Source organism: Diadema antillarum, unplaced genomic scaffold, assembly GCF_040938485.1.
Source record: "Diadema antillarum isolate AM-2024a unplaced genomic scaffold, OU_Dant_1.0 scf00000046, whole genome shotgun sequence".
Taxonomy (NCBI): domain Eukaryota; kingdom Metazoa; phylum Echinodermata; class Echinoidea; order Diadematoida; family Diadematidae; genus Diadema; species Diadema antillarum.
In genome coordinates, this window is record NW_027270935.1 from 1,206,183 (window position 1) to 1,231,418 (window position 25,236).

The window sequence follows — 25,236 nt, forward strand, 5'->3', positions numbered from 1 at the left end:
GTCGATTTTTGACCCGTTTTACGTGTTGTCTTAGCGTTCGCGCGGAAGCGCGGCTTCGCAGATGACCGAAAGTTTTCAATATGTAATAGCTCGCACAAATTGATACATAACATTTGTGTTTGTGTGCATGGGGACGATCCGATGGTTCATACAACAAAAGGGTTTCGTACAATTATTTTTAACATTCTAACGTACTCTTCCACATTTACGTAGCATATAATGTGTCTTTATATTTATTTGGATTGTTATCTTGAGAATTGCTAAAAACCGTTATTATGAAAAAGTGGACCTTTCAGAATTTGGGGGGGGGGTGCGTTCCCCCTGGCTACGGGCCTGAATAAACGTTGAATCCTTCTTAAAATTACATGCTCTTTCATATTTCATAAGAGGTTTCTCATTATCTCACTTAGGAATGTTATAAACCTGATTTCCCACCTCAACCAGTATACTGTACAGTCCCTTTAAAGTTTGCCTGGGAACTTCCGCTGGTAGCAGTATTCCACAATGTGCTATACACCATTACAACCACAACAAACAATACATAAACAGCTTTGTACATCCGTACAGCTTGCTGGTGTTGTAATGGTGTAGAGCAGAAGGCATACAGTATACATCGATCTCGTCCAAAATTGATTTGATATAATATAGTATAATTAATACGTCGTACCATAGTCACATTGGTCTCTTCATGAGCAAGCACTCTAAAAATTGCGGGGTTGGATTTTGCGGGGTCAAAATAATTTGATCCCGTTCGGGGTTGTTTCGTCTGATAAATTTTCGATCGATTCACTAGTGACCAGAAAAAACGGGGTTATTGCGACCCCGCAAAATCTCTGTTCGAATATTCGGGTATTGATAAACAGGGTCACAATGCTTGCGAATCTAATTGCAGTTAGGAAGTAACAAGATGATAAAAAGTATAAAATAAAGCGGTTGTTTCAGTCAGTAATTCAGAGAAGCAATATGTGAAAATTATAATTTTTCTTGGGACTATTTAATTTCGCGTCAGTCATGGAATTCTATATGCAGCGCGCAGTGATACATAATGTATGTGTGCTGCACGGAAAGATGTATGCCTTTTTGATGCACTGTATTGGCCGGCCGAGTGGGTGTATACGTACGTGGGGCACGGTTTGGGGATGAGGATCGTGTGATAAGAAGAGCAAAGCGAAAGGTAAGCCTGGATCTGGAGTGAATCTTTTAGCTTTTTAATGAATACTATGTGTTTAGAAAAGTAATTATCGGTACTATTTTCCTCTTATATCTCTTTCTATGTTGTTCATTCACATTAACTGGCGTACATAATGCCTAGACCCCTTGTCTATATTATTAATTTTGCAGCGTTGGTGTTAGGGTTTTTAGGCTATGAAACCGAAATGGTAGGGCCTATAGCTATATAGGCCTAACACGTTTCTACAGCATATCGCGTGACCGAATTCTGATCGCGGTGACCGTATTCTGGGGGATTTTCAAGGTGATATCTTATGGGATTTTGTGAAATTCTGTGAGATATTTAAAAAATGAAAATTGAGATTAAGAAATTTGATATATTTCACATACGTTGCTGTAGATATGATGTATGTATGTATCATTTTAGTTTATAAAATATTGCAGAAAAGCTTAAATGACCGAATAGTACTGGGGGTTCTACTAATAAGCCTACATGACCTTTGTTATTTGTTCAATGTAGCCGGCCTACATAATAAACGACTTGGAAGATCTATGCCCCGGCAAATAAGCAGACATTGCACGGTGCTTTCTTGATTTTGTTTGTAGACCCCTAACGTGAGTTAGCTATTCTTTTTGGCCTAACGGCTAGCCAGGCAGACCAACACTGCAAAAGTTCAGATGTGGAATATATTTAACGTTAGGGCCTAACACTTAGATAACTAACACATTAGGCGGCGGGCCCACGAAGAAAAGAAATTCTAGAAACTCTCTAACTAATTGTAAGGTAGGCCTGTGGCTATAGAGGGTTTATACGCAACGTAGCAAAAATTCCCTCTATATTCGCATTGCGCTGTATTGCGCATTTCTAATTCTAACGTTAGTTCCAGTGCTGGAATGCGTGAATGAAAATAGGTGCTTTAAAAAAAATAGAGTTCTAACATTAGATCTTTTTAGATCTGGAAAATCATGACACAGATCTATTTACAACGTGCAGATAACTCAACTTTGGTTTTACGGAACTAAAAAATGGGTTCCTATTCTGATTTGGAGTCCTAACGTTAGACCTATATATACCATACACTCAAGGCAAGCTGTCTAACGAGTAACGTTAGGCCTATACTTTGACCGAAAGATCGGTCTGTATCTGTCCGTCGGGGAATGTTCCGCGGAGACTGCGTCTGGCTTCACGGATCCCCTCCACGGGGGACAGCGTTAATGGCCAAATATAAAAGAGTCCTCCGGACAGACGGATCTTTCTGTCTAGCCTATACTAAGCTAACGGTAGTCAGATAAACAGTTTCGAGATCTAGCCCACCATAACGTTAGAAAGAACGGAATGCAGATTTCAAACTTTAAAGTTAATAAACATAACTCTTGTGAAAGTTCGGTGGTTTATTGTTATTTTGTCCTCTTAGAATTTTATTTCATTGTTTCACTAACGTTAGATCTAGCCTACGGATGATTGAACATACCCCGGCAAATAAGCACACTGTGGTGCTTTCTTGATTTTGTTTGTTTGTTTGTTTGTTTGTTTTTTGTTTGTTTGTTGTTGTTGTTGTTTGTTTGTTTGTTTGTTTGTTGTTGTTGTTGTTGTTTGTCCCAGCCAGGCCAGACCAAGACTGCAAAAGTTCAGATGTAGAATATATCAAACGTTAGGACTTAAAGAAATTAATAGAAACTCTCTAACTCAGGTGCGCCTATTATACAACGTAGCAAAAATTCCCTCCGTTATACTATAACCAGATAGGGGCCTACATCGAGTCGCATTGCGCTGTCAATGCGCATTTCCAGTGCTGGAATGCGTGAATGGGTGCTTTTAAAAAATGAGAGTTCCAACATTTTCTACTCGTAGATCTTTCAAGATCTAGAAAATCATGACACAAATCTATTTACAACGTGCAGGTAACTCAACCTTGGTTTTACGGAACTATTGGGCTCCTATTCTGATTTTGAATCCTACACCTACGTAAACCATACACTCTTCTCATTTCAGACGAAAGGGTACAGAAACGGAAGCTACAAATGGTTGGAGCCGCCGCCGGTGTTCCACTTCCAGCACGGTTACTGTCTATCGACATCGTCAGCTTCAACTAAAGTAAAGCGAGTTCTACTTCTAGATTTGTTGCAACAGAAGGTGCATTTTAATTATCGTGCTCTTATAGGTGTTTCTTCGTCGCGAGATCGAACTTTGCTGAGATGTTCGTCTTTGCGCCTGAAATCTAAATTAGGTCATCGTCGAAGCAGGGCTGGACACATCTTGTCATCATCGTCGTCGTGAACAGGTAGGCCCAGGGGGATCCTGAACATGCAAATCTAGTCTAGCAGCCGATCGAGCTCTTCACTGAGCCTAGCTGGAACGAATTCACTGACATCGTGGCACCTTTCCAGGCCACCATCCTTCTGATCAACGCGAACAGCTTGGAATATGGAATATTTGAAATGTCTGTAAATGTAGGCTATATCGAACGGATCATCTTCTTATCTATGTACTTTTTTTAAACCTATCGCAGACGCAGCTTAACTTTCCTAAAAACCACGGAAGTGAGTTTCAGTTATTGGACGTCCTGGCTCTATCATTCTGGAATCAAAGTCTAAGGACTAGCAGACTTTCAGACTAACTCTCTAGTTTTATCTCACATCGCGGTCTCTCGCTGTAGAGATAGACAACTCTGGCCCCGGGTTCTATAGAACCCTATTATTGAACGGTTTGTTTTGATATTTGTCCAATTGTAAATTGGTTAGCTTTATCTTTTAAATCCAACTGTAAACAAACGCATGCTTGTAACACAGAATAAAAAAAAAATTATCACGATCAAGTGTTGAATTTCTTCTGATAGAATTGTAGTGCTAAATAAATTGGGAAAGAAACGAATACTAGTACTTTGCAGTGATTTGTGTGCTTTTGTGTTAGTTGTATAAAACTGAAATTATTTTTACATATTATACTAAGAGTTAAAATCGTTTTTCTAATCTCAGGAAAACTGATGCACTTATCAATTCATAATCATCGACGATTACAAGTCATATCTATAATCATAATATCTTTTGACACACGCCCACTTTCTCCAAAATCTGCTTAAGCAGAAGGGAATCATTGCAGAGCTGATTCTGATATTTTGGTATTGATCAATACAAAGCATACAAATTACGCCAGTGATCGATGATTCCTCAAGACTGCTTGCTAGACTCTAAATGTACGCTTTCGTTTTCTTTTCTTTCTTTTTAATGATCATGGAATGCCGTATCATGTTGATATGTAGGCCCACTTTACATTTTGCTCTGGGTAAAAAAAAAATAAGATTCATGTTAATTTGTTTATTAAATTTGATGTGAAAATTTGACATTTGTGAAAATAATTAGTCATTTTTGGCTGCCCATAACAGGTCGGATTAATGACCCCGCAAGTCATGCGGGGTTATTTTTTAAATGACCCCGCAATCATGCGGGGTCATTCTGAAATGACCCCGAAATCGTTCGGGGTCATCTAGAAATGACCCCGCAACGGGGTTGAATTTCAACCCCGCTGCAGGGTCATTTTGGGTGACCCCGCAATGCGGGGTTAAAGTGACCCCGCACGGGGTTAGTGCATAGTTGACCAAGTATGCGGGGTCATTTTCAACCCCGTTCGGGGTCATTTTTAACCCCGCATTTTTTAGAGTGAGTATACCTAATCTACAAGTTGTCTCAATTAGCTGCTTGGCGCGACAGCTGTTAGACTCCTTAACAGCAAGCATCAGTTTTCAGGGGCTGCAGAAATTATCGGTAACAGTCAGCAGCCCAGTACTTATGAAGATAATGGTTGAGCAGAATGTTTTACAAATCACATGTACCAGCATATATATTACAGTTGCCATGGCGCCAGCCATCTTAAATTGGTGGGGTATTTTCTTCAATGTTTTCGCTTGGGATAGTTCTCCTCTAGAGAATTTGCGTCATTAAGTTTACACGCAGATAAATTGAAATTGAAAGCTTCGTCGCTTTGTTTTCCAGTTTTTAGAGTCGCCACTTAACAATGCTACTTAACAATGCTTAAAGGAAATGTAATCGTCGAGGTCTGATTCTACAGTTGGCAAAGCAAATAAAGAAAAAAAAAATTATGAAGGGATGGTAAAAGCTCTGCTATTGGTTGTGTTGAGGATTCAGCTTTTAACTTTTAGTGAGATACTTTGAAATCACTTTAATGTTATAAAGCATAATTATATTATAATTCTTGAGAATTCAAAGCTTATTCAATGAAAATTGGCTTTGAAATGGCCGAGATAACCAAAAACAAAGTACAACAAAGCGATCCTAATGGAAAGTGAGTCTCACATTTTATCAGGATTGCTTTGTTTTGGATGTTTCAGCCATTTTCACAACCAATTTTCATCCGTATCCGGGCAATTACCCCCCCCCCCCCCGGGCAATTACCCCCCGGCTGAATATACTGGTTAGTGGTAAGGTTAGAGTACAGATTAGGGCTAGGGTTAGGTTTAGGGTTAGGAGTTTGGGTTAGGGTTAGGATTAGGTTTAGGATTAGGATTAAGATTAGGGCCAGGGGAAGGGTCCGGGGTAATTGCCCAGGGGGTAATTGCCCTAGACCCTTTTCATCATAAATGTAACTTTGAATTCTTCTTGGAATTAATGCTCTTTCATATTTCATAAGCCGGGGTTTATCGTTATCTCACTGAATAGATCATCAAAAAAGTTGGAAACCCGAAAACCCATCCTTGCCGAAACTGTTTACCGTCCCTTTAAACAACAGCGATGACTTTTTCTTTAAGAAAAATAAGAAAAAAACCAACTAAAAAGGGAAATGATCAATGTCAAAACGTGAAAGCTGAACACAAATCGTGCAATAACATGGGAAGTCAGTCGGATGTGTTATTCCAGCTTGACATAGTTATGCCTTCGGTTTTCAATGAATATTTTTTTTTCGCAAACTATAGGTAAACGCAGATGTTATTTTGTCTATATATCATCAGCAAAATAAGGAAAGACCAAATGCTCTGGGAACTGATAGGAAAACCACTGAATCCGATCAATCTTACTTAATATGAAGCTAAGTACAATGGATGAATATTACAGATACATGCAGTATATCAAAGAAAGTTACAGGTGCTATAAATCACGTTCGGGATGTGCATTCACATCGGCGAGGTAATCGAAATCAGTAACAGTATTCCAAACCTCATAATGAAACCAAACATCATCAGCGCGTGATTCGTTTTGTTATGAACAACTGAAGTAGTACATGTAATAGAATACTCGTAATTCTATACGGTGTGGATACCTTCACTGTGTTTATTGAATATTGTGTCGAATCCATTTGGAATATCTATTTCATCAACCATATATATATATAAAAAGAATCACCACAACTAAAAGTGCACATTTCATAAACTTTTACTTGTCATGCTTATTATACGTACTCATGTAAATACAAACGTCCAAGTCCCATTCATGTATATTGTATGCATTCCACACTTCATTTCGGTTTCATCATTTTTTTTACTCACCATTACTGAAGGATATGCAATGTTAGAATATGTAAAAGATGTGATATTCATATTCAAAGAGAGGAGCAGGTATACAAATTTGATAAAACAAAGAAAGAATAGTAGCATGATGATGGAAATCGCCAGAGAAGCAGTTCTTAAAGATAAAGAACCAGTAAACATAACCAATTTGTACAACTGCAAAGGGGGGAAGCTCATTCATTTATGTACAGATCAATTTGCAACTGGTTGAAAGAAAACTATACACCCTGGAAAGCTAGCAATGTAGGGAGGAGGGCAAGAAAGACGCAGGTCGAGTAAAGTAAAGAAAAAGTGTATAATCAGACTCATGAATCTGAGCTATGAGGTATAAAGAAACGCATTTAATTAAGTAGTAGTGACAAAAGACGGTCATTTATATTGATGCCAGGCTGCGTATAGTTTTTACTTTAGTGTCTGTGGTATACTATGAAAATGTTAGAACTCTGTGTGCACCGAGATTCTATAGTTAAAAGGCACTTCTTGGTTTGTCCATGTGTATATCAAAGAGATTATGAAGATGTTGCAAAGCGATTAACAAACTCTGAATAGGAATGAGAAAACAAAAACAGCTGGAATAGATCCTATCTACACGTCTTCCTATGTGAAAATTTTGCCTTTACCTCTCTTTATAATAGTATGGCAAGTGTACAAGCTATTGCGTATGTTTTATACATCATAATATCCATGTGGGAACTCTGTGCCCTTGAACAAATTCCCGATCCACACCGAACGATGCTAACAGGAACGCACGTCGACGAAAATGGACACAGGCAAAATATTGACATAACTGCATATCCCATTTATGATAATAATAATGATAACAATGATAATGATAATGATAATAATAATAATAATAATAATAATAATAATAATAATGATAATAATTGTTTGGATATAAACTCCAAATTTTATTGTCCGAGAATGGAAATTCTTTTTGCCCAATTATTGATCGTGGGCCCGGCAGCCACTGAGCAGCGCCAGATCGACGTTGCTCTAACCTTTTCAACTGTTGAACGGCAAACAAGGTAGCAGCAACTCCCATCTTTTAACGTCTTTTGGTATGACGCCGCCGGGGTTTGAACCCACGACCTCCCGATTGTGAGGGCAGCCGCTCTACTCACTGAGCCAACACATCGGTAAACGTAATAATCGGTAATAGCGTAGATTCAATAGTATGGACAGAGTCCAACAAAATTTCTGATGATTCGATTCCGTCGCTTAATAGCTCTCACATCAAGGTCCTTATATACATAGTTTCAGCATAGATACATAGGAGGTGTGTCTATTCAATGTGTGTGTGTGGGGGGGGGGGGGTGGTTTCCCTCAATAATCTTCAAGAACTCCAATTTCTCCTGCAGCTTTTACCGGCAAAATTGGTATCTCCGTTTTCATCATGGAGCTGACGTCGGTAGACAGCATATCTGCTTCGTTAGCTACCTCACTGGTTGAACTCGTGGATGAGCACCGAAGCAAGCTCCACACACGACGTCGTAAGTAGCCTCGCGTCAAGACGTAGAGGACAGGGTTGAGAGTCGCGTTGACAAAAATGAGTATGTTAGAAAGGATATAGAGCGCCATGTGGACGATCACGTCGAAATGATAGTAGCGCCCATTCTGAATCATAATCCACGTCGCCATGTAGTAGGCGTGCCAGTAGCCCCAACAAATCATGAACGACAGCGAAAAGCTGCCCACGACGGTCAGGAATCGAAGCTTCAGCGTTATGTTTTGATGGCTGACCGACGAATCCTGCAAGCGACGGTGGGCGGCCGCCGCCCGTAAGGTCAAACCGATGGAGACTGCGATGACCAGCAAGGGAACCAGGTAGGCCAGCACAAGGGCTGTCGTGCTTAACTTGAAGGAAGCGGCAAGTCCCCGAGTCATGTCAATCGGTAGAGTGACGACCCCTGCGAGGATTCCCACTGCATGTACCAAAGGAGTGAGGTGTTGAGTGCAGTGAGTATAATAAGCGGTGCCAAACTATATAGTCACTTGGTAATTCACATCAAAGACTCCTTTAATTTGCATGGAAATCACCAATAACTTTCATCCTGTTTAATGTAATGCCTAAGTCTTTTCTAAATATAAAATTGTCAGCATGTCCTCTGAAATCCAATTCTAGTGACTACTACTGATGTAAATATGATAGTTTCAATAAATTTTCTTATCACAAAGTCTCATCTCAAAGGCGTTTAAAGAGCCTATGCAATGCCCCCACCCGCATGTGCGTTCTTATATCTGCGGTAAAGGTGTACTTTTCGCGCGACGAAATTCGGCTCGAGATAATTCTGATTCTGATTTTATTTATGAATTTCTTTTTCATACATAAATGAAATACAAAGTCAATTGAACAAACAAATTGAGCGCAGTATAAATTGAATCTGACAGTTGAAACAAATAAATGATTAATCCAAATATTCAACTTTATCCCCTGACACAATTCAAAACGAAAATAAACAAACCATTTTTTGCATACATTTATGCAAACATAAGTTACAGTATATCTCTTGCTCAAAGACAAACTAGGCAATTCTTGATGTACAGAAATTCAGGAGACCATCATCATAAGCAAGGTAGCGCTTGACGAGGACAATGGCCTCAGAAATGAATGTCTAAACAATACAACATTGTAAGAATATAACATAAAAGTCACCACTCACTGAGTGGCGATAAGGAGAAAGGGAGGGAAGAATGAGGGGAAAAAGTGCAGCGGTGCATTGTGCATTGTGCAAGATTATGTTTGTGTGGAAATGAGTTGTGAATATGTGTTAATGTTCATGTTTGTTGTGTATATACGTTCAATTCGGAACCCTTACTTTAACTATAGAAGTGAAAAAAAAATGAAACAGATAAATTAATAGCAACATGCTCTAATATTCAGATACATATTGAGTTAACATCATATCTTTAAGCTGTCTTTTAAATAAATGAATAGATCTACATTGTTTAAGGTTATCGGGTAAAGAATTCCAAACATCAGGACCATGATGTTTTAACGATTTTTGTGCTAAAACAATTCTTGGGTTTTCAAGATGATAATCAGATGAACGGCGAGTTGGGTAGGAATGAATATTGAAATTAGGAATTAGGAAATCATTGAACACCGAGGGAAGTTGGTTGAACGTGTATTTGTGCATAAAAATTGCCGTCTGAAAAGTATGAATCTCATTAATCTTCAATGTTTTAATTGAGAAAACAACGGGTCAGAGGAAGATAAGTAGTGGGAGTTTGTAATCAACCGCATAGCTCATTTTTGTAAAAGCAATATTGAGTTTGTTTTAGTTGTACCACAATTTCCCTACACAATATTACATTACGTAATATAAGGTAATATCAAAGCATTATACAATATAAGCAAAGATTTCTGAGAAACCAAGTTTCTCAGGTGGTATAAAATTCCGATGCCTCTAGAAACTGAAGTATGAACATTGTGTAAATGATCATTCCAAGACAAATTTGAATCAATGGTAATTTAAGAATTTAGTAGATGTCTTTTCAACAATTGGCTGTTAGTCAATATAAATACAATAATCACTACAATTAATATTCAAAGAATTATGAAGCTTAAATCTAACAAAATTTGTCTTAGAAATATTAAGTGACAGTGTATTACATAAAAACCATTGAGATACTTTACTTATCTCCAAATTCAATGTGGTAATAAGACTTTCAAATACTTTATGAGAATAAAAAATATTTGTACCATCAGCAAAACGTATAGAACTAAGAGACGAGGATGAATTTATAATATAATTAATATAAATCAGAAAAAGTAGAGGACCTAATATGGATCTTTGGGGAACACCGCATGTAATATTGGATTTGGAGGATTCTGAAGAATGAAATGCTACATATTGTTTTCTGTTGGATAAATAATCACAAATCCAGGATAGGGCTTTACCTCGGATACCATATCTCATCAGTTTATTAATCAAAATGTCATGGTTGATGGTGTCAAATGCCTTTGACAAATCCATAAAAAGCACCAATCAGATGCTCTTTATTCGCAAAACATTCTGTCACCTTATTCAATAATTGGACAAAAGCATAATCAGCAGAGTTTTTTTTTCTGAATCTGAATTGGTTAGCGACAAGCAACTGATTGGTATTTAAGAAAATATACAACCGTTTATGAATAACTTTCTCCAGAATTTTACACATACAGGGTAATATGGAAATCGGTCGGTAATTTGTCAAAAGTGAAGGATCGTCTTTCTTAAAAATCGGAATCACTTTAGCTATTTTAAAAGAAGTAGGACATTTGCCGGTACAAATAGATAAATTAAAAATATACGTAAGAGGTTTAACTATATTGAAAATAATTTTTCTTCAGTAGACACACACAAAGTCCGTCATGGCCGGTTGACCTACAGACTTAAGATTTCTAACAATCTGAAGCCTCATCTGTTGGAGTATGAAAAAATGTCATATGGAAATGATGTAAAACTAATATTAGAATTATTAACAATATTTGATGCTAATTTTGGACCTATATTAGTAAAAATAAGTGTTAAATGCATGGGATACTCTTTATCATTGTCATAAAATACTGAAACATTTTCTTTATCATTTTTACCTGTAATTTCATTTACGGTTACCCATAAGCCGTTCACATTATTTGAGTTATTTTCAAATTTCTCAGAATAATACATCTTACGTGACAACCGAATAAAACTGTTCAAGTTATTTCGATATTTTTTACACTTATCAAAATCATTATCATTTTGATTAGCAATTACTTTTTTATATAATTTATTACGAATTTTTATTGAACGCATTATTCCCTTGGTAATCCAAGGGTGCTTATTCTTTCTACTGAATTTCCTTTTAATCAGTGGTATGTTCGTATTATAATAAAACAAGAACTTATCAAAAAAAAAAAGATTATATGCCTTATCTGCATCTGATTAAAAAAACAACAACACATCATTCCAATATTCCTGGGTTAAATCAGATATTAAAAATTCAATAATCTCATCCGATTCTTTCCTGTACCACCTGTGTGTTATTTCTTTTTTTGTATTCACCATCAATTCTGAATGTAGTGAGATAGTGAAAGTGCACGGGCAGGTGATCAGACACATCATAATAAAGTATACCATTGATGAACTTGTTTGTATCAATACAATTCGAAAAAATATCATCCAAAAGTGTTCTAGAATTTTGCATTATTCTCGTGGGATTTTTAATATGAGAATGAAAAGCAAATGATGTAAATATATTTAATAACTCTAAAGCTAACGTATCAGATTTCATCATATCAATATTGTAATTACCTATGAAATAAATTTCTTTATTTTCATAAGTAACCATATTCAAAACTTCCTCAAGATGGTTTAAAAATATATTTGCTGCATTATGAGGTGGTCGGTATAGATAACACCAACAATTATGTTTCTGTTTTTCATTAATAATTAACAAATCCTCACAGCCTTCAATATGAATATCACTTCTAACCTTAAACCGTAATTCATTATTGACATGTATAAGGGGCTACCCCACCACCTCTACCAATTTTACGATCGAAACGAATCACTTTATAATTATCAATATTAAATAGGTTAGGGGAGGTGTGGCGTAACCATGTTTCCGTTATACCTATTACAGAAAAGGGAAAATTTTGAAGAAAGAAGTGATTCCAAAGACTCAAAGTTCTTGTTTAAACTTCTGGCATTCAAGTGAAATAAACTGAAGTTGTTAGTCGAGTTTGTTCCAAATTGTATAGGGTTGCTTCGACTGTCATATGCAAGATTACCAGTTCGGTTCAATTTGTGAAATGATACTTGTATTAAAGTCAGAAATGGTATAATATCTGCTTTGAGTTGCTAAATTCTGGTCAAAATATACATCACTTAAATCCGTAATTGTTATGAAGGTTCATTAAAAGAGACATTATGAGGACCAGGAACGTTGTATGTAAAGTGTGTGTGTGAGAATGGGTAAGTGTGTGAGTGTTTGTGTGCGGTTGTACGTGTGCGTGTGTGTGAACGTGTGTGGAGTGTATGTGCGCTGATGGATGTGTGGGAGTGAAGAAGGGTGCTAGGTGCGACATGATAAATCATCATGGAACTTCATTTTATGAATTACAAAATTAGCGATTGTTTTGCACATCTCAACTGAATTACTTTCAATGAAACATAAGGACGCTCCATAACGATCAAAAAATACGTACAAAAAAAGAAAAAAGCTCAATTTCGAATCGAGCTCTACTTGTCGAGAAGATCATAACAAACAAAATCAGTATTATGATGTAAAGAAACTTGTCATTATAGCTGACAACTCGCAACAATGACAACAGAATAATGATGAACATTTACCCAATCTCAACAATAATCATTTAATTATGTAAGGACCTTTAAAATATATTTCTTTTTATCTGTGTATAAGATTCAAATCAAATACAAAAAAAGAAGAAGAATAGTCCATTTAAACCGGAAAAGATCCAGAAGGAGAGAGCAACAAGTAAGGCATGTTGAGGTCTGGTGTGACATGGAATAAATAACCAGCAGGGGAGTTTCACAATGTGTTTAAAGATCGTGCATACCGAGTAACCCTATGCTGCTCACAACAGTGCTTGAAGACTTAATGAAACTGGTCCACTGAATGGCGGACACCAGCTGTATAATATACAAACACGGACAAAGAGACAGTCCCCGGTGGGAAAAAAAATACAGAAGGGAATACAGGAAAACAGAAAAACAGGAAAAACCACTGCATGTGCGAAAACTACATACTAAAAAATCACTGTAACCACTCAAGTGGAATTGTTTCAACCAAAGGATTATCCAGCCAAAGGCTCGGTAATGAAAAAGGAGTTGGCATGATTTTGCTATTCATCCAAACATTTCATTCTTATAAAAATGTCTTTCCTTTTCCTTAGAACCTGAGAAATGAGGGCGTTATCAAAATGTCTTGAAAATTGTTATAGCCAGTTGGAAGGCAACCTCTCCCTTGTTTGTAATGCTTCCACGTACTTAAACAAGGTCATTTCATAGAGGTTATATGACAACCCTATTTATCTTTGTCCCTGCACGCAGCTGAGGCTAGATTAATGAAATTACGACCTCCAAAGCAAGAACAGAAATCAATTAGCTAAAACGAATGACTATGACATAGGTGTGACATACCAGCCCAGATGACTCCGCAGACGATGCGGGCGTTCTTTATGGTCCGCCAAGCCAGCCGGCCAGCTGGATCGGCGATGACGAAGTAACGATCGATTGCCAAGACTGTTATGGTGAGACTGTTGATCGTCAAAATCGCCTGTTAAAGTGAAGATCGTCCAAATAATCAACAAGGGTGATTTAGATAGTAGTAACGATCGATTGCCAAGACTGTTATGGTGAGACTGTTGATCGTCAAAATCGCCTGTTAAAGTGAAGATCGTCCAAATAATCAACAAGGGTGATTTAAATACACTCCCATGGTTTATACAAGTTTTGACTGCATTTACATAAGCTAATGAATCTGCAAATATACATACATACATACCCAGACTATTTTTCACAATTATTGATTACATGACTTTTTCTGAGGGGGGGGGGGGGGTGTTAAAGCAAGTATTCAATTTTAGCAAAGTGACTTATTAAAGTAAACAAAGCAATCCAAATAAACGGTGGGTTCCACCTTTTATTAGAATTGATTTGTTTTACTTTGTTTTGGATATCTCAGTCATTTCAAAACAGATTTTCATAAAATAAATTTTGAATCCCTCTTATAATTACTTACTCTTTCATATTTCATGAGAGGGTTCTCATTATCTCACAAAAAGAGATGAAAACCTGAAGCCGCATCTAAACCAAAATTTTACCATCCCTTTGTATTTACTGAGATAAGCATATATGTAATGGTTATTCAGGCAGTATGTCCCCCAAAAAATTACAATCGGATTTTCGCATTGATAACACCCAATATGATTAAACTGTCCAAATGCTACTTCAGGGTCTTAAAATATAACACCTTAGCTCTATTTTGCAGAAAAGCCCATTCAATTTGGTTAAGCGGTCACAGAGAAACGTGGATTGTTGTAAAGCATGTCATGAGTCTGATTCTTACAAATGCTGCTTGCCAGCACATCCACCTGACATCAAAAGTGGTAATTGGGAATACATGTATCAATAGACAGAGATTGTTAATACATTAAAGCAAAATAACGAAGTGGATGCTTTCCCAGTAAGTGTTAATCGGCGGATCATTCTGGTCATCTGGTTTATACACATTCGTTGTTCATTGTTTGTTTGAACAGGATTGATGAATCCAATGAATTGTTACGTAGAGTTTATGCATTATGTCGCTCTGAAAACGAGTGAAGTGCCCCTAACCGACTGAGAAAAAAGAAAGGCCATTTGTACCAATGTGCCCATGTGAGCTAACTTCGAACTGGCTTATTGTGCCAAACGGGATGAAGCCATAAGTTGCTATCCCTTCCTTTCTCTATCACAACACCCCTCCCCCACCTCAATCTCACACTCAGCATGCTCAGCGCTCCGCTATGCTCCTTTGCTCTGGTAGTGCCTTTTACGTCTTCTGTGGGGAGGCAAGAGCTCCAGTTTAACAAAGATTCCATTTTCAGATGATATACACATGTATTGGATCTCGATGCCAGAAAGGGGACTACTCCCCCCTAAAACCCCGAGGGTAGAACTTGGGTCCCATTCCATAAAATATGTTATAATATAGGATAGCAACTCTTGCTGGAATGGCAACTCCCATAGCAATTACAGTCAACCAGGAAGCTGGATTCGTGCTGTTACCATGGCAACTGTCATTCCGGAAAGAGTTGCTATAACATTACCGTTTTATGAAATGAGGCCCAGGACCAAAACATAATTATATCTCTGTTCTCTAGAATTGCAGCTTTCAAAGACAGCGATAACAATTAGGCGCGCATGGATCATATCCACGAAATTCATTCACTCGTATCCCTAATCTATCATAATACCATTATTATGCAAGAGTAATAACGTGCGTGTAAACTGGTAATAATTCAGCTAATCCCATTCGCCGCCCCCTCAAAAAAAAAAGGGGGGGGGGGGAGACAAACTGTGCTGTCCAGTCCAACAAATCATTAGCACAGAATAATATGTATAAACATTCATTAAGCGGTGCGTAAACTTTCTGGGTCATGAAAATGTCCCATCACTAACCGTTTGTGAGCCGAAAATCCCTTTCTGAATTGCTATGTCCATGTAGATCGAAAAATCATGAAAGGCGTAGAGACCGTAAGCTACTGTTGTAAAGCCTCCCCAAACGAAGAGGAGGATGAAACTCGCCACGAAGAGGTTGATCACGTAGACATTGTAGACGGCTCTCATCATTTTCTTGTCTCGCAGGATGACGTAGAGCACGAGTGCGTTGGCCAACAGGCCGATGACGGTTACAGGCAGCGAGAAGGAGAACCCAACCTTGTATGTCGTGTTTATGCGCCTCATTAAAGCCTCGAAATCGGCAGAGTCGGGACCGTTGTAGGAGCTGTCGTTGCTTGCCATGTTGGGTTCGACAAGTTGTTCGATGTGGGATTTGCTCTAGCTGTTTTCCAGTGAATTCAAACCTTTCTTTGCCGCTGCACGCTTTGAGGTCCCAGTGTTTTAAATCACTGCAGTGTGCTGAGTGCTCGCGATACCAATGCAGTTTAACAGTGGAAACCTGCGCAGCGGCGTAGTACCTCGGAAATGTTCTCCAACATTTCCTTTTGAGGTCGTGTGTTGCGACCACTTCTACAGGATACCCTTTTATTTTCCACGCAACGAGGAAGCATGTGATATCAGCGTAATACTCAGTATACTATTTATCATTGCAGAGTGGATATTTCAAGGGGGCTCATTTTGGGTCGATACGGTTGTTTTTATGGCTTGATTATCTACATTTATTACATAATATGTGTGTGCTAGCATATTTGATGCATGCAATATTAATCGTGGTTTTACACTCGCTAAAGAACGAGTTACTGTAATGACGTTTCTCAAATGCATGGAGTCAGAAATAAGCGCTCACTTATGTTAATAGTTAGGAATGATGAGTCTCCATAGCCAGGGCTCGACACTAACGGTGGCCCGGTGGCCCGGGGCCACCAAAAATGAAAGTCGGGCCACCAAATTTCAAAAAAGGGCAAAATTGGTGGCCCGCCTCGGGCCACCAAAATTTTTTGAAAAGTATGTCAATAAATTCGTAACTTTTTGCGCCGGAAATTAGCAGTTAAATTTGTTCAAAGGATGGATGAAAAGGACTGAATGAATGCCTGAGAGTGAGTGTTGCAAGTTTGTTGAAGTTTATTTATGAGTAGATATGTCTAACTTCTAATTCTTACTATCATAAATCTTAAATATTTGACTCATTTAAAAAAAAGGACTTTTAATGTTTTTTATTGTTGTTTTTTCGGGACACCAAATTTTTCTCTCGGGCCACCAAAAATTTGAAATTTAGGATTTTGGTGGCCCCATCGGGCCACCAAACAAAAAAGTTAGTGTCGAGCCATGCCATAGCGATCGATAACTGCAAGCGACATATTCCATACAATAAACAGCCTTGTCACAAATGACACAGCGTCTGCGAATCAAACACAAAACTATTGATCCGTTGTCAATGCAAGGAAACAAACAAACTTTCCCCTTCCCCCTCTCTTCCCCCTCCCTTCCCCTCCCCATCCCCCATACACTAATTGTGTATAGGGTTATTTTTTTATTATTATTTTACGTTCAACATAGGTTTCCATTCTCAGCGAGCATGTATAGGCCTATATTATCAAGAACATTATATCTGTAGTTGTTCTTGCGACGCTGTACAACTCTTTATTCGTTGAATGTCTGAGTTGAAGCCCGAGTCAGACAACCCATCACTTCGTTGTTCGCTACTGTTGGCTACTGCAGGGTTCATTAGCAAGACTGAACACCAGAGGCGGATCCAGGAATTCTGTAAAGGGGGGGGGGGGGGGGAGGGGGGGGGGGGCGTGACTAATATTTCTGGTGCCACTTCCGGGTTTCATTTCATTGTTTTCCTTTTTATTTCTTTTGTTTTTTACCAAAAATAAAGGGGGGCGTGCGCCGGTTGCGCCCCCCCCCCCCCCTCTGGATCCGCACCTGGAACACTGACGCTGCATCGCAACTTAGCAAGTCGTTTCTACGAGTTTTCTTAGATTTCATAATAACTAGATCCATTACCAAGCTAGGCAACAAACCAAAACTTGTTCTTTTTTATCATGTCTGTGTAAAGTTCAAATGTGACAATGTAGATAATTGAGTATCTGAACATAAGAACGACCCAAGTCCATGGAAGGTCATTTCGAGAAAACTTAAAAAAATTTCATATCTTTTTTATTTTTCCAATAAAACTCTATTTAACTGTGATGGGAAGGTAACATTGTATACACAAATTAGAACATACTTACATTAATTGTGGAGAGGCCATTTTGTGTGATGGACTTGGGTCGTTCTTTGAATCGATACAGTATAGGCTGCTGTATAGATGAAAGAAGCGTTGAGAGAGGGCGCTATAATATGAATGTAAGAATGACCCAAGTCCTGTCCTGGACTTGGGTCATTCTTACATTTATATAAATTTTCACTCACTCATTTCAGGTACTTCCGGGGGTAATTAGGATTTATCATTTATACATAAGATGAGTCCATGCATAAGCTACAATTTCCCATGTCAAACTGAATTTGGCCAAAAATTGGACTTGAGTCGTTTTTATATTCAGGTCTTCAATTGGTAAAAAGGGGACCGAATAGTTTCTGTTTGTTTTCTTTTCCCTAGCTGTTTCTTTTCTATTTCAATCTAATTTAGGAGATGAACAGTAATGCTGCTATTCACGGCGATGTTGCACTAAGATTTATTTGCCAGTAATGACATAATAACCAGTAATAGTAATGATATTGAAAACTATAATGCGCTTAATCTGGTATTTTGAGAATATAACTTTCTAAGATTTGTGTGTTGTTTTTTTTTTTCAGGATCAGTTAAACAATGCCACGATGAAGAATACTTCATACGAATATTTTTCCACCATTTGGAGTGCTTTTTTTCCACCTTGATCCCAAAATATGTTGAATTCATGAAGGACTTTAACCCAGAAAGAGAATACTTCATTCAAATTTCACACTTTACAACTCCAAATTAATTAAAAGAATAAGGAAACTTCAGGATCATAAAATGTTGTTATGCCACATGGTACATGAACTTGTAATTGCTAATCGTCAGTATAATCTACCAGAGTCGTATGGCTTCACGCCGTTACCAAATTTTCCTGGTCATCGTCTGTTGCCAAAGTTAGAACCAATTTCCGAGTCCTATGTTCCAACACAATTTATAGGTTTTTGTTTTGCTTTGTTTTGTTTTGTTTTGTTTGTTGTTTTTTCCACGTGCAGTGAACCAAATTGATCACTAAAAACTACAGAGATCTGTGAAATAATCACTTTTCTCGCCCCCTCACTACTTTGATATCTATTTGCATTTGTTTGTTTGTGTGTGTGTTTATTGTCTTTTATTAGTTTGTTTGTTTGTTTGTTTGTGTTTTACTGTTACTGCCCGTATTCCACAAAGGCTGATCGGTGGATTGATCGATGAATGACTTCTTTAACTGGACTTACATCTTTCAGCACGTGGTTCTGTGAATATCGTCAACAACAATTATGTATATGAATTATGCTTCTGTGATAAAAAAAAAAAAATGCTGTCACATGTGACAATCTGTGTATGTTTACCTTTTATCTAACTTTTTAAAGGAAACTAGGAAGATGCATAAGTCTTGAGATTATGACATAGAGGAATAGCTGAAATGAAAACGAGTAAATGGATAGTCGTCACTCATCAGTCTTTGCAGTTAGATTTGATGGAAGGTAGAGATGGGATGTTTTACGATGATGATATTTCTTGAGAACAGCTCACAGGGTGTAAAATGTGTAATCATCTTTATTTGACACTATTCAAAAATATTTCATTCATTGATTGTTGCATCATCATCATACATTCACATATATATAGATATATATACAACTGATCACCATGTGATCACAGAGATTACGATTCTTGTTCTTAGTGCAAACAAAGGCCTGGATACAGTCTACCAACAAAACAGCTATTTCGTGTGTCCCTTTTGCAACCCTTATACAATAACTATAGATTCATTTCATAAGATGATACATATATATATATATATATATATATATATATATATATACATATATATATATATCTCATACATGTATATATATATATATATATATACATATATATATTATGATTAAAAAAACCGAAAATGGCAATAGATCTAAAAACGCTTTATCCTGGCGAGGAAAGCGCATGATTTAAAAAAACAAGACACCAAGCAGGTTAGTCATCGCATTCTTCATCAGCGACCAGGATGCGATGTGATGTTAGATTAAAATCCGTTTCTGAAGCAGAATACACACAAAGGTATACGTCTGCTCCTGGTCGGACGGATTTCAAAACTAACCTGCCTGTGATGATATGCGTCTAGTCTGGTAGTTGCTGCCACAGTGCATGGTAACCGCGCAGAGTGTCTGTGCGCGTTAGGCGTAGCAACGACGCATCCATGGTCTGGTTCCCTCCATGAAGAGCCAAAGATGAAAGGATGAATTCAGTATTAAAAAACATGAAAAAATGAATCCCTGATAGCTTTTCAATGAACTTACATTGCCAACGTCATGCTCCGATTTACTATCACGAAGATAAACGGTTCAGAGACCCACCTCATCTTGTCTTCCACTGACGCAACCTCACACCTCCGGCCCCCAAAGAGACATCCCAGCCAGTAGTTGTGCCTTGTTGTTGTTCATTTTCCATCTGTGAAGATGGCTGGATAGCCCATATTCAGCTACACTAAGCTGGTCTTCCATGGGGTCCAGTTGGATGTGGGGTGGGACCACTTCACCGGGTTAGACACCCTGCTCTTTGCGGTGAATGAATGAAGCGGGATCTTTTACGTGCATGAGCTGTGACTCTCTCATACACGGGACCTCCATTTTATGTCCTATCCGAGGGACAGAGTGTTTTGCCTCTTGCTAGAGGGGACGGTATGTTTACACACAACATTGCTCAGTCCAGACTCGGGTTCGAACCCGGGCCGCGTGATCGTGAGGCAGACGCACTACCGACTGAGCCAACTCACCGCCCACCGCTTGTCCGTGATGGAATACTGTATCAGACTTTCCTGATAGTCAACGGTCTTTCCCGTAGTCAATCAGACTTTTCCTGATAGTCAATCAGACTTTACCTGATAGTCAACCAGCCTTTCCTGGTAGTCACTGATCAAAAACGAACAGAAGTGAATGTGATGAAAAAAAACCGAAAATGGCAATAGATCTAAAAACGCTTTATCCTGGCGAGGAAAGCGCATTGTCTACCAACAAAACAGCTATTTCGTGTGTCCCTTTTGCAACCCTTATACAATAACTATAGATTCATTTCATAACGTATCCGGGCACTTACCCCCTGGGCAACTACCCTCCGGATAACTACCACCCGGATAATTACTCCCCAGGTCTATTCCCCCTTAGGGCAACTACCCCCCGGACAACTACCCTCCTAGGGCAATCACCCTCCAGGGCCATTACCCCCTAGGACAACTACCACCCGGTCATCTACCCTCCTAGGGCAACTACCCCCAAGGGCAATTACCCCTAGGACATCTACCCCCCGGATAACTACCCCCTGGGTAACTACCCCCTGGATGACTACCCCCCGGATAACTACCCCCCAGATAACTACCACCCGGATAACTACCCCCTGGATAACTACCCCCCGGATAACTACCCCCTGGATAACTACCCCCCGGAGAACTACCCCCTGGGTAACTACCCCCCGGAGAACTACCCCCTGGGTAACTACCCCCCGGATAACTACCCCCCGGATAACTACCCCCCGGATAACTACCCCCAGGATAACTACCACCCGGATAATTACTCCCCGGATAACTACCCCCAGGATAACTACCACCCGGATTACTACCCCCCCCCCTTTAACCATACCCCGAACCCCCCCCCCGCCCCCTCCTGATACTTACCTACTGGACAACCCTCCCTCCCCGCCCCCCGAAAGTTACCACCCGTCGTATATTTTCCATAAGTTCATAACACCATATCAGAAGATGCACCTTTCTCTTACACTGTCATCACTCTTTTGGCTTGTCATTTATTTTCTACCGTTATAACACATGATAGACGATAAACATAAGAAAAGGAGAGTTGATTTCACTGCAATTCATATTCCCTTAACATTAGCGAGGGACTCTTCGATATAAAGCCATAATTTTTGATAGGATCCGGGCACGGTTTTATGAAAGTTATCAGTCCTGACAAGCTGTCAGTTCCACACAATTACCAATCGTTGTAGGTCGATCAAAGCAGGTCCATGGTAACAAGTCAGTGACTCGAGCTTATCAATCAAGCAGAACCCATGGTTTTATTGAAATTATTAGAGACTAACAAGATATCATAACTGGCAACTTTTATCAAAAGGTGCCCTAATCTGTCCTGAGAGTAAGATTACAGCTTGTTTTACATACAAGTAGAATTGTGCTAGTTTTCAAATTAAATGTTCTCGACACTTTAAGAGGAAATCCAGTTTAAATATAAGTTAGTCTCATTAGAAAGAGTAAAATATTACGAGTTTAACGGTATTTCTTTTTTTTTTTTTTTTTACAAAACACCCCTAGTTGTTAACGAAGTCTTTTGTCCTGCACCCTCTTTTTGAATAGATCTAGGGAGAGTTGTAGTTGACAGAATCCTTTTTACATTATAGGGCTGCTCTGTTTTATCCCGGCCATTTCAAGAGTATTTTTTTTTTCAAAAAATTGAATCCTTCTTGGAATAACATGCTCTTTAATATTTCGTAAGGGGTTTCTAATGATCTCACCCAAAAGATGTTTAAAACCTGAAGTTAGGTCTCGACCAAAACCAGACGATATGAAAAAATGTTGTTTTTTTCCAATTCAAATAGCAAACGTGTTCGAAAATAACAATGAGAGACGTAATTTTCTGGGGGAGAGTTATTGTAAGAGGGGTGATTGTTTGGAGCCTAATTTTAATAAGGAGTAATTGTCAAGGGAGGTAATGATCTGCAGTGATCATACCAAGGAGGTGACAATCTCTTCCCACATCCTTGATATACTAGTTGTTAATATGCCCAATAATGCAGTAGGGCAATTCTGAAATGAGCGTTAACGGTATAACAGTAAAATAGTTACAAAATTGATGAAACAATGCAAAGAAAGCAAATTAAGACAGAGACGAAGTACACAAATAAAGATACAGTGCACTCCCGTTACAACGAACACGGTTATAACGAAATTTCGTTATAACGAAGCAAAACTTCTGGTCCCAAAATTATCGCCATTAAAGTCTATGGTACAAAATTCGCTTATAACGAAGACGGTTATAACAAAATTTTCGTTATCACGAAGTCTTTTCTGAGCGCCACTGACAAAGAAAAACAAAAGAAATGCGCTCCGTTATAACGAAATGCGGATCGCATTCGAAAATGCGTAGCGGAACAAGCATTATTAAAGCGTCTCTGCATGAGCGAACGCATCATTGAATGTTCACTCCGTGTATCACGCAAAGTTTCCGAGGGGAACTTGCGTTGTTGTAATAAAATAATTTGAATTCAGATAAGGTTTGTTTCATTGTTCCGAAGTCCTTTAATACAAAACACACAGATTCTGATACAACTAAATGTCCGTTAGTTCGGAAATGAAAGAGGGTTTGTTATTAAGCACATTTTGGCGTTATTCCAAAGGTTCGTTAATTCGATAATAAAATATGGTCCTTATTCTTATTGTTATACGGTTCGTTAGTCCGAAAATGATAGGAATTCAAAACGTTCGTTAATCGGAACATTACAAAAAGTATCGTTAATCCATGGTAGAAAAAGGAGAGTACACTAACAAAACTTAAGAATTGCAATCTTTATAATCGTCTTAAGATAAATAAATCTTCGAAATAACTAACCTTTCTCATTTTTTTTTCATTAACAAAATTTCTTCAGAATAACGAACCTTATTTCATTTTCGAATGAAAAAGCCTTCGGAACAACGGACTTTCTGACTATAGTGAACCTTTTTCTTTTTTTGATTTATAAACATTCAGAATGACGAACCTCATTTCATTTTCAGATCAACGAACCTTCGGAAAATGAACAATATATTATTTTGATCTAAATTATGAACTTTCGGAATAATGATTCTGCAGAAATGCGAACCTTCACATAAACAAACCATCGGAATCCCGGGAATGGCGAAACTTCGGAATAAGGAGTCTTCGGAGTAACGTACTTTAGTAAGAAAATAACCTTTGGAATAGCGAACTGTAACCAAATCCTACACCGTCATTTTCTACACATGTGTGACAACACAAACAAGTTTATGCTCTTTTTAAAATGTAATATTTAAACGAAATTAAAAAGGTATTCTCCCATTTCACATAGCTTTCCAGCGTATGATGAGGATTCAACAAACAGAAGTTTTTTTATGCGTGGTTTCCTTCTTTTTGTTATACATTGCATATTATATTTGTTCGGTTACAACGAAATTTCGTTAAAACGAAAAAAAAAAACTGCCGGTCCTGAGCATTTCGTTTTAACGGGAGTGCACTGCACATGAACACACACGAGATAAATCCCTTGTAATGAGAGAAAGAGGAAAGGTGAGTTATGAATGACAGGAATAGACTACCTTCACGGTGGACAGAGAAAAGCGAGAGGGAAGAGGAAGATGATGGGTCAAAACCAGGGCACGTGAAGCATGAGATATAAGCTCCTCAAAATAAAGAAGTGTTACATGGAGTTGTGGTAAACGATAGACAATTGTGGTTAAAAAAATATTGCAAAAAGTTTAACTCATTCTGAAGAGTAACATTTCTTCAAAATGTCTTTAGTTCAATGGTAAAGGCATTCAAACTTAAAACTTCTTTTATACTATACTATCAAGAGAAATCCGAAATTTCGGAACAGTAAAAGAAAATACAGATTTAGCGAAAATAGTTTGGTTAAAGGCATTGACATTTACTGGATTACCGGGTAGGATATGAAGGGACAGCTTCGTTTTTTTATGAACATAGAGTCAAAATACAGAGGGAGAAATCAAGCTTTTACATAAATTGTCCTAAGTGCAAACGATACAAATCGTAAATCTTTAAGATGTTGTTTTCATAAAATGATGTCCTGGGGGTAATTTTCGTCTTGATAGTTATAGGGGAGGGGGAGTTGTAGGCTTGCTTATCCGGGGTAATCATCCATGGGAAGTTATCGGAGGGTGTAGTTATCGGGTGGAAGTTATCTGGGGTCTAGTTATCGGAGGAGGGGGTAATTAACCTGGGGATAATTATCCTAGTGGTAATTATCGGGGGGGGGGGGGTAGTTATCCGGAGGATAATTTTCCGGGGGGGGGGGGTGATTATCCGGGGGGTAATTATCCGGGGGGTAATTATCCGAGGGGTAATTATCCGGGGGGTAGTTATCCGGGGGGTAGTTATCCTGGGGGTAGTTACCCAGGGGGTAGTTCTCCGGGGGGTAGTTCTCCGGGGGGTAGTTCTCC

At 38.4% G+C, this 25,236-nt stretch overlaps 1 protein-coding gene across 1 annotated transcript; it reads right to left on the minus strand.

Moving 5' to 3' along the window:
• Positions 1-8,012: 8,012 nt before the first annotated feature.
• On the minus strand, positions 8,013-16,233 carry LOC139715339 (B1 bradykinin receptor-like). The gene is made up of 3 exons (XM_071626916.1): positions 15,836-16,233; positions 13,817-13,952; positions 8,013-8,611 (listed from the first exon to the last, which is right to left on the minus strand). Exons 1-3 carry the CDS (start codon positions 16,175-16,177, stop codon positions 8,013-8,015), a joined length of 1,077 nt encoding a protein of 358 aa, XP_071483017.1. The 5' UTR covers positions 16,178-16,233.
• Positions 16,234-25,236: the final 9,003 nt, after the last annotated feature.

What these genes read in the sequence shown, in the direction of transcription:
- LOC139715339 (XM_071626916.1), bottom strand. Translation starts at nt 16,177, where the DNA reads ATGGCAAGCAACGACAGCTCCTACAACGGTCCCGACTCTGCCGATTTC. An exon ending in GGATTTTCGGCTCACAAACG is followed by an intron (nt 13,953 to 15,835) that starts GTTAGTGATGGG and finishes TCACTTTAACAG; the next exon opens with GCGATTTTGACGATCAACAG. An exon ending in CTGCGGAGTCATCTGGGCTG is followed by an intron (nt 8,612 to 13,816) that starts GTATGTCACACC and finishes TGGTACATGCAG; the next exon opens with TGGGAATCCTCGCAGGGGTC.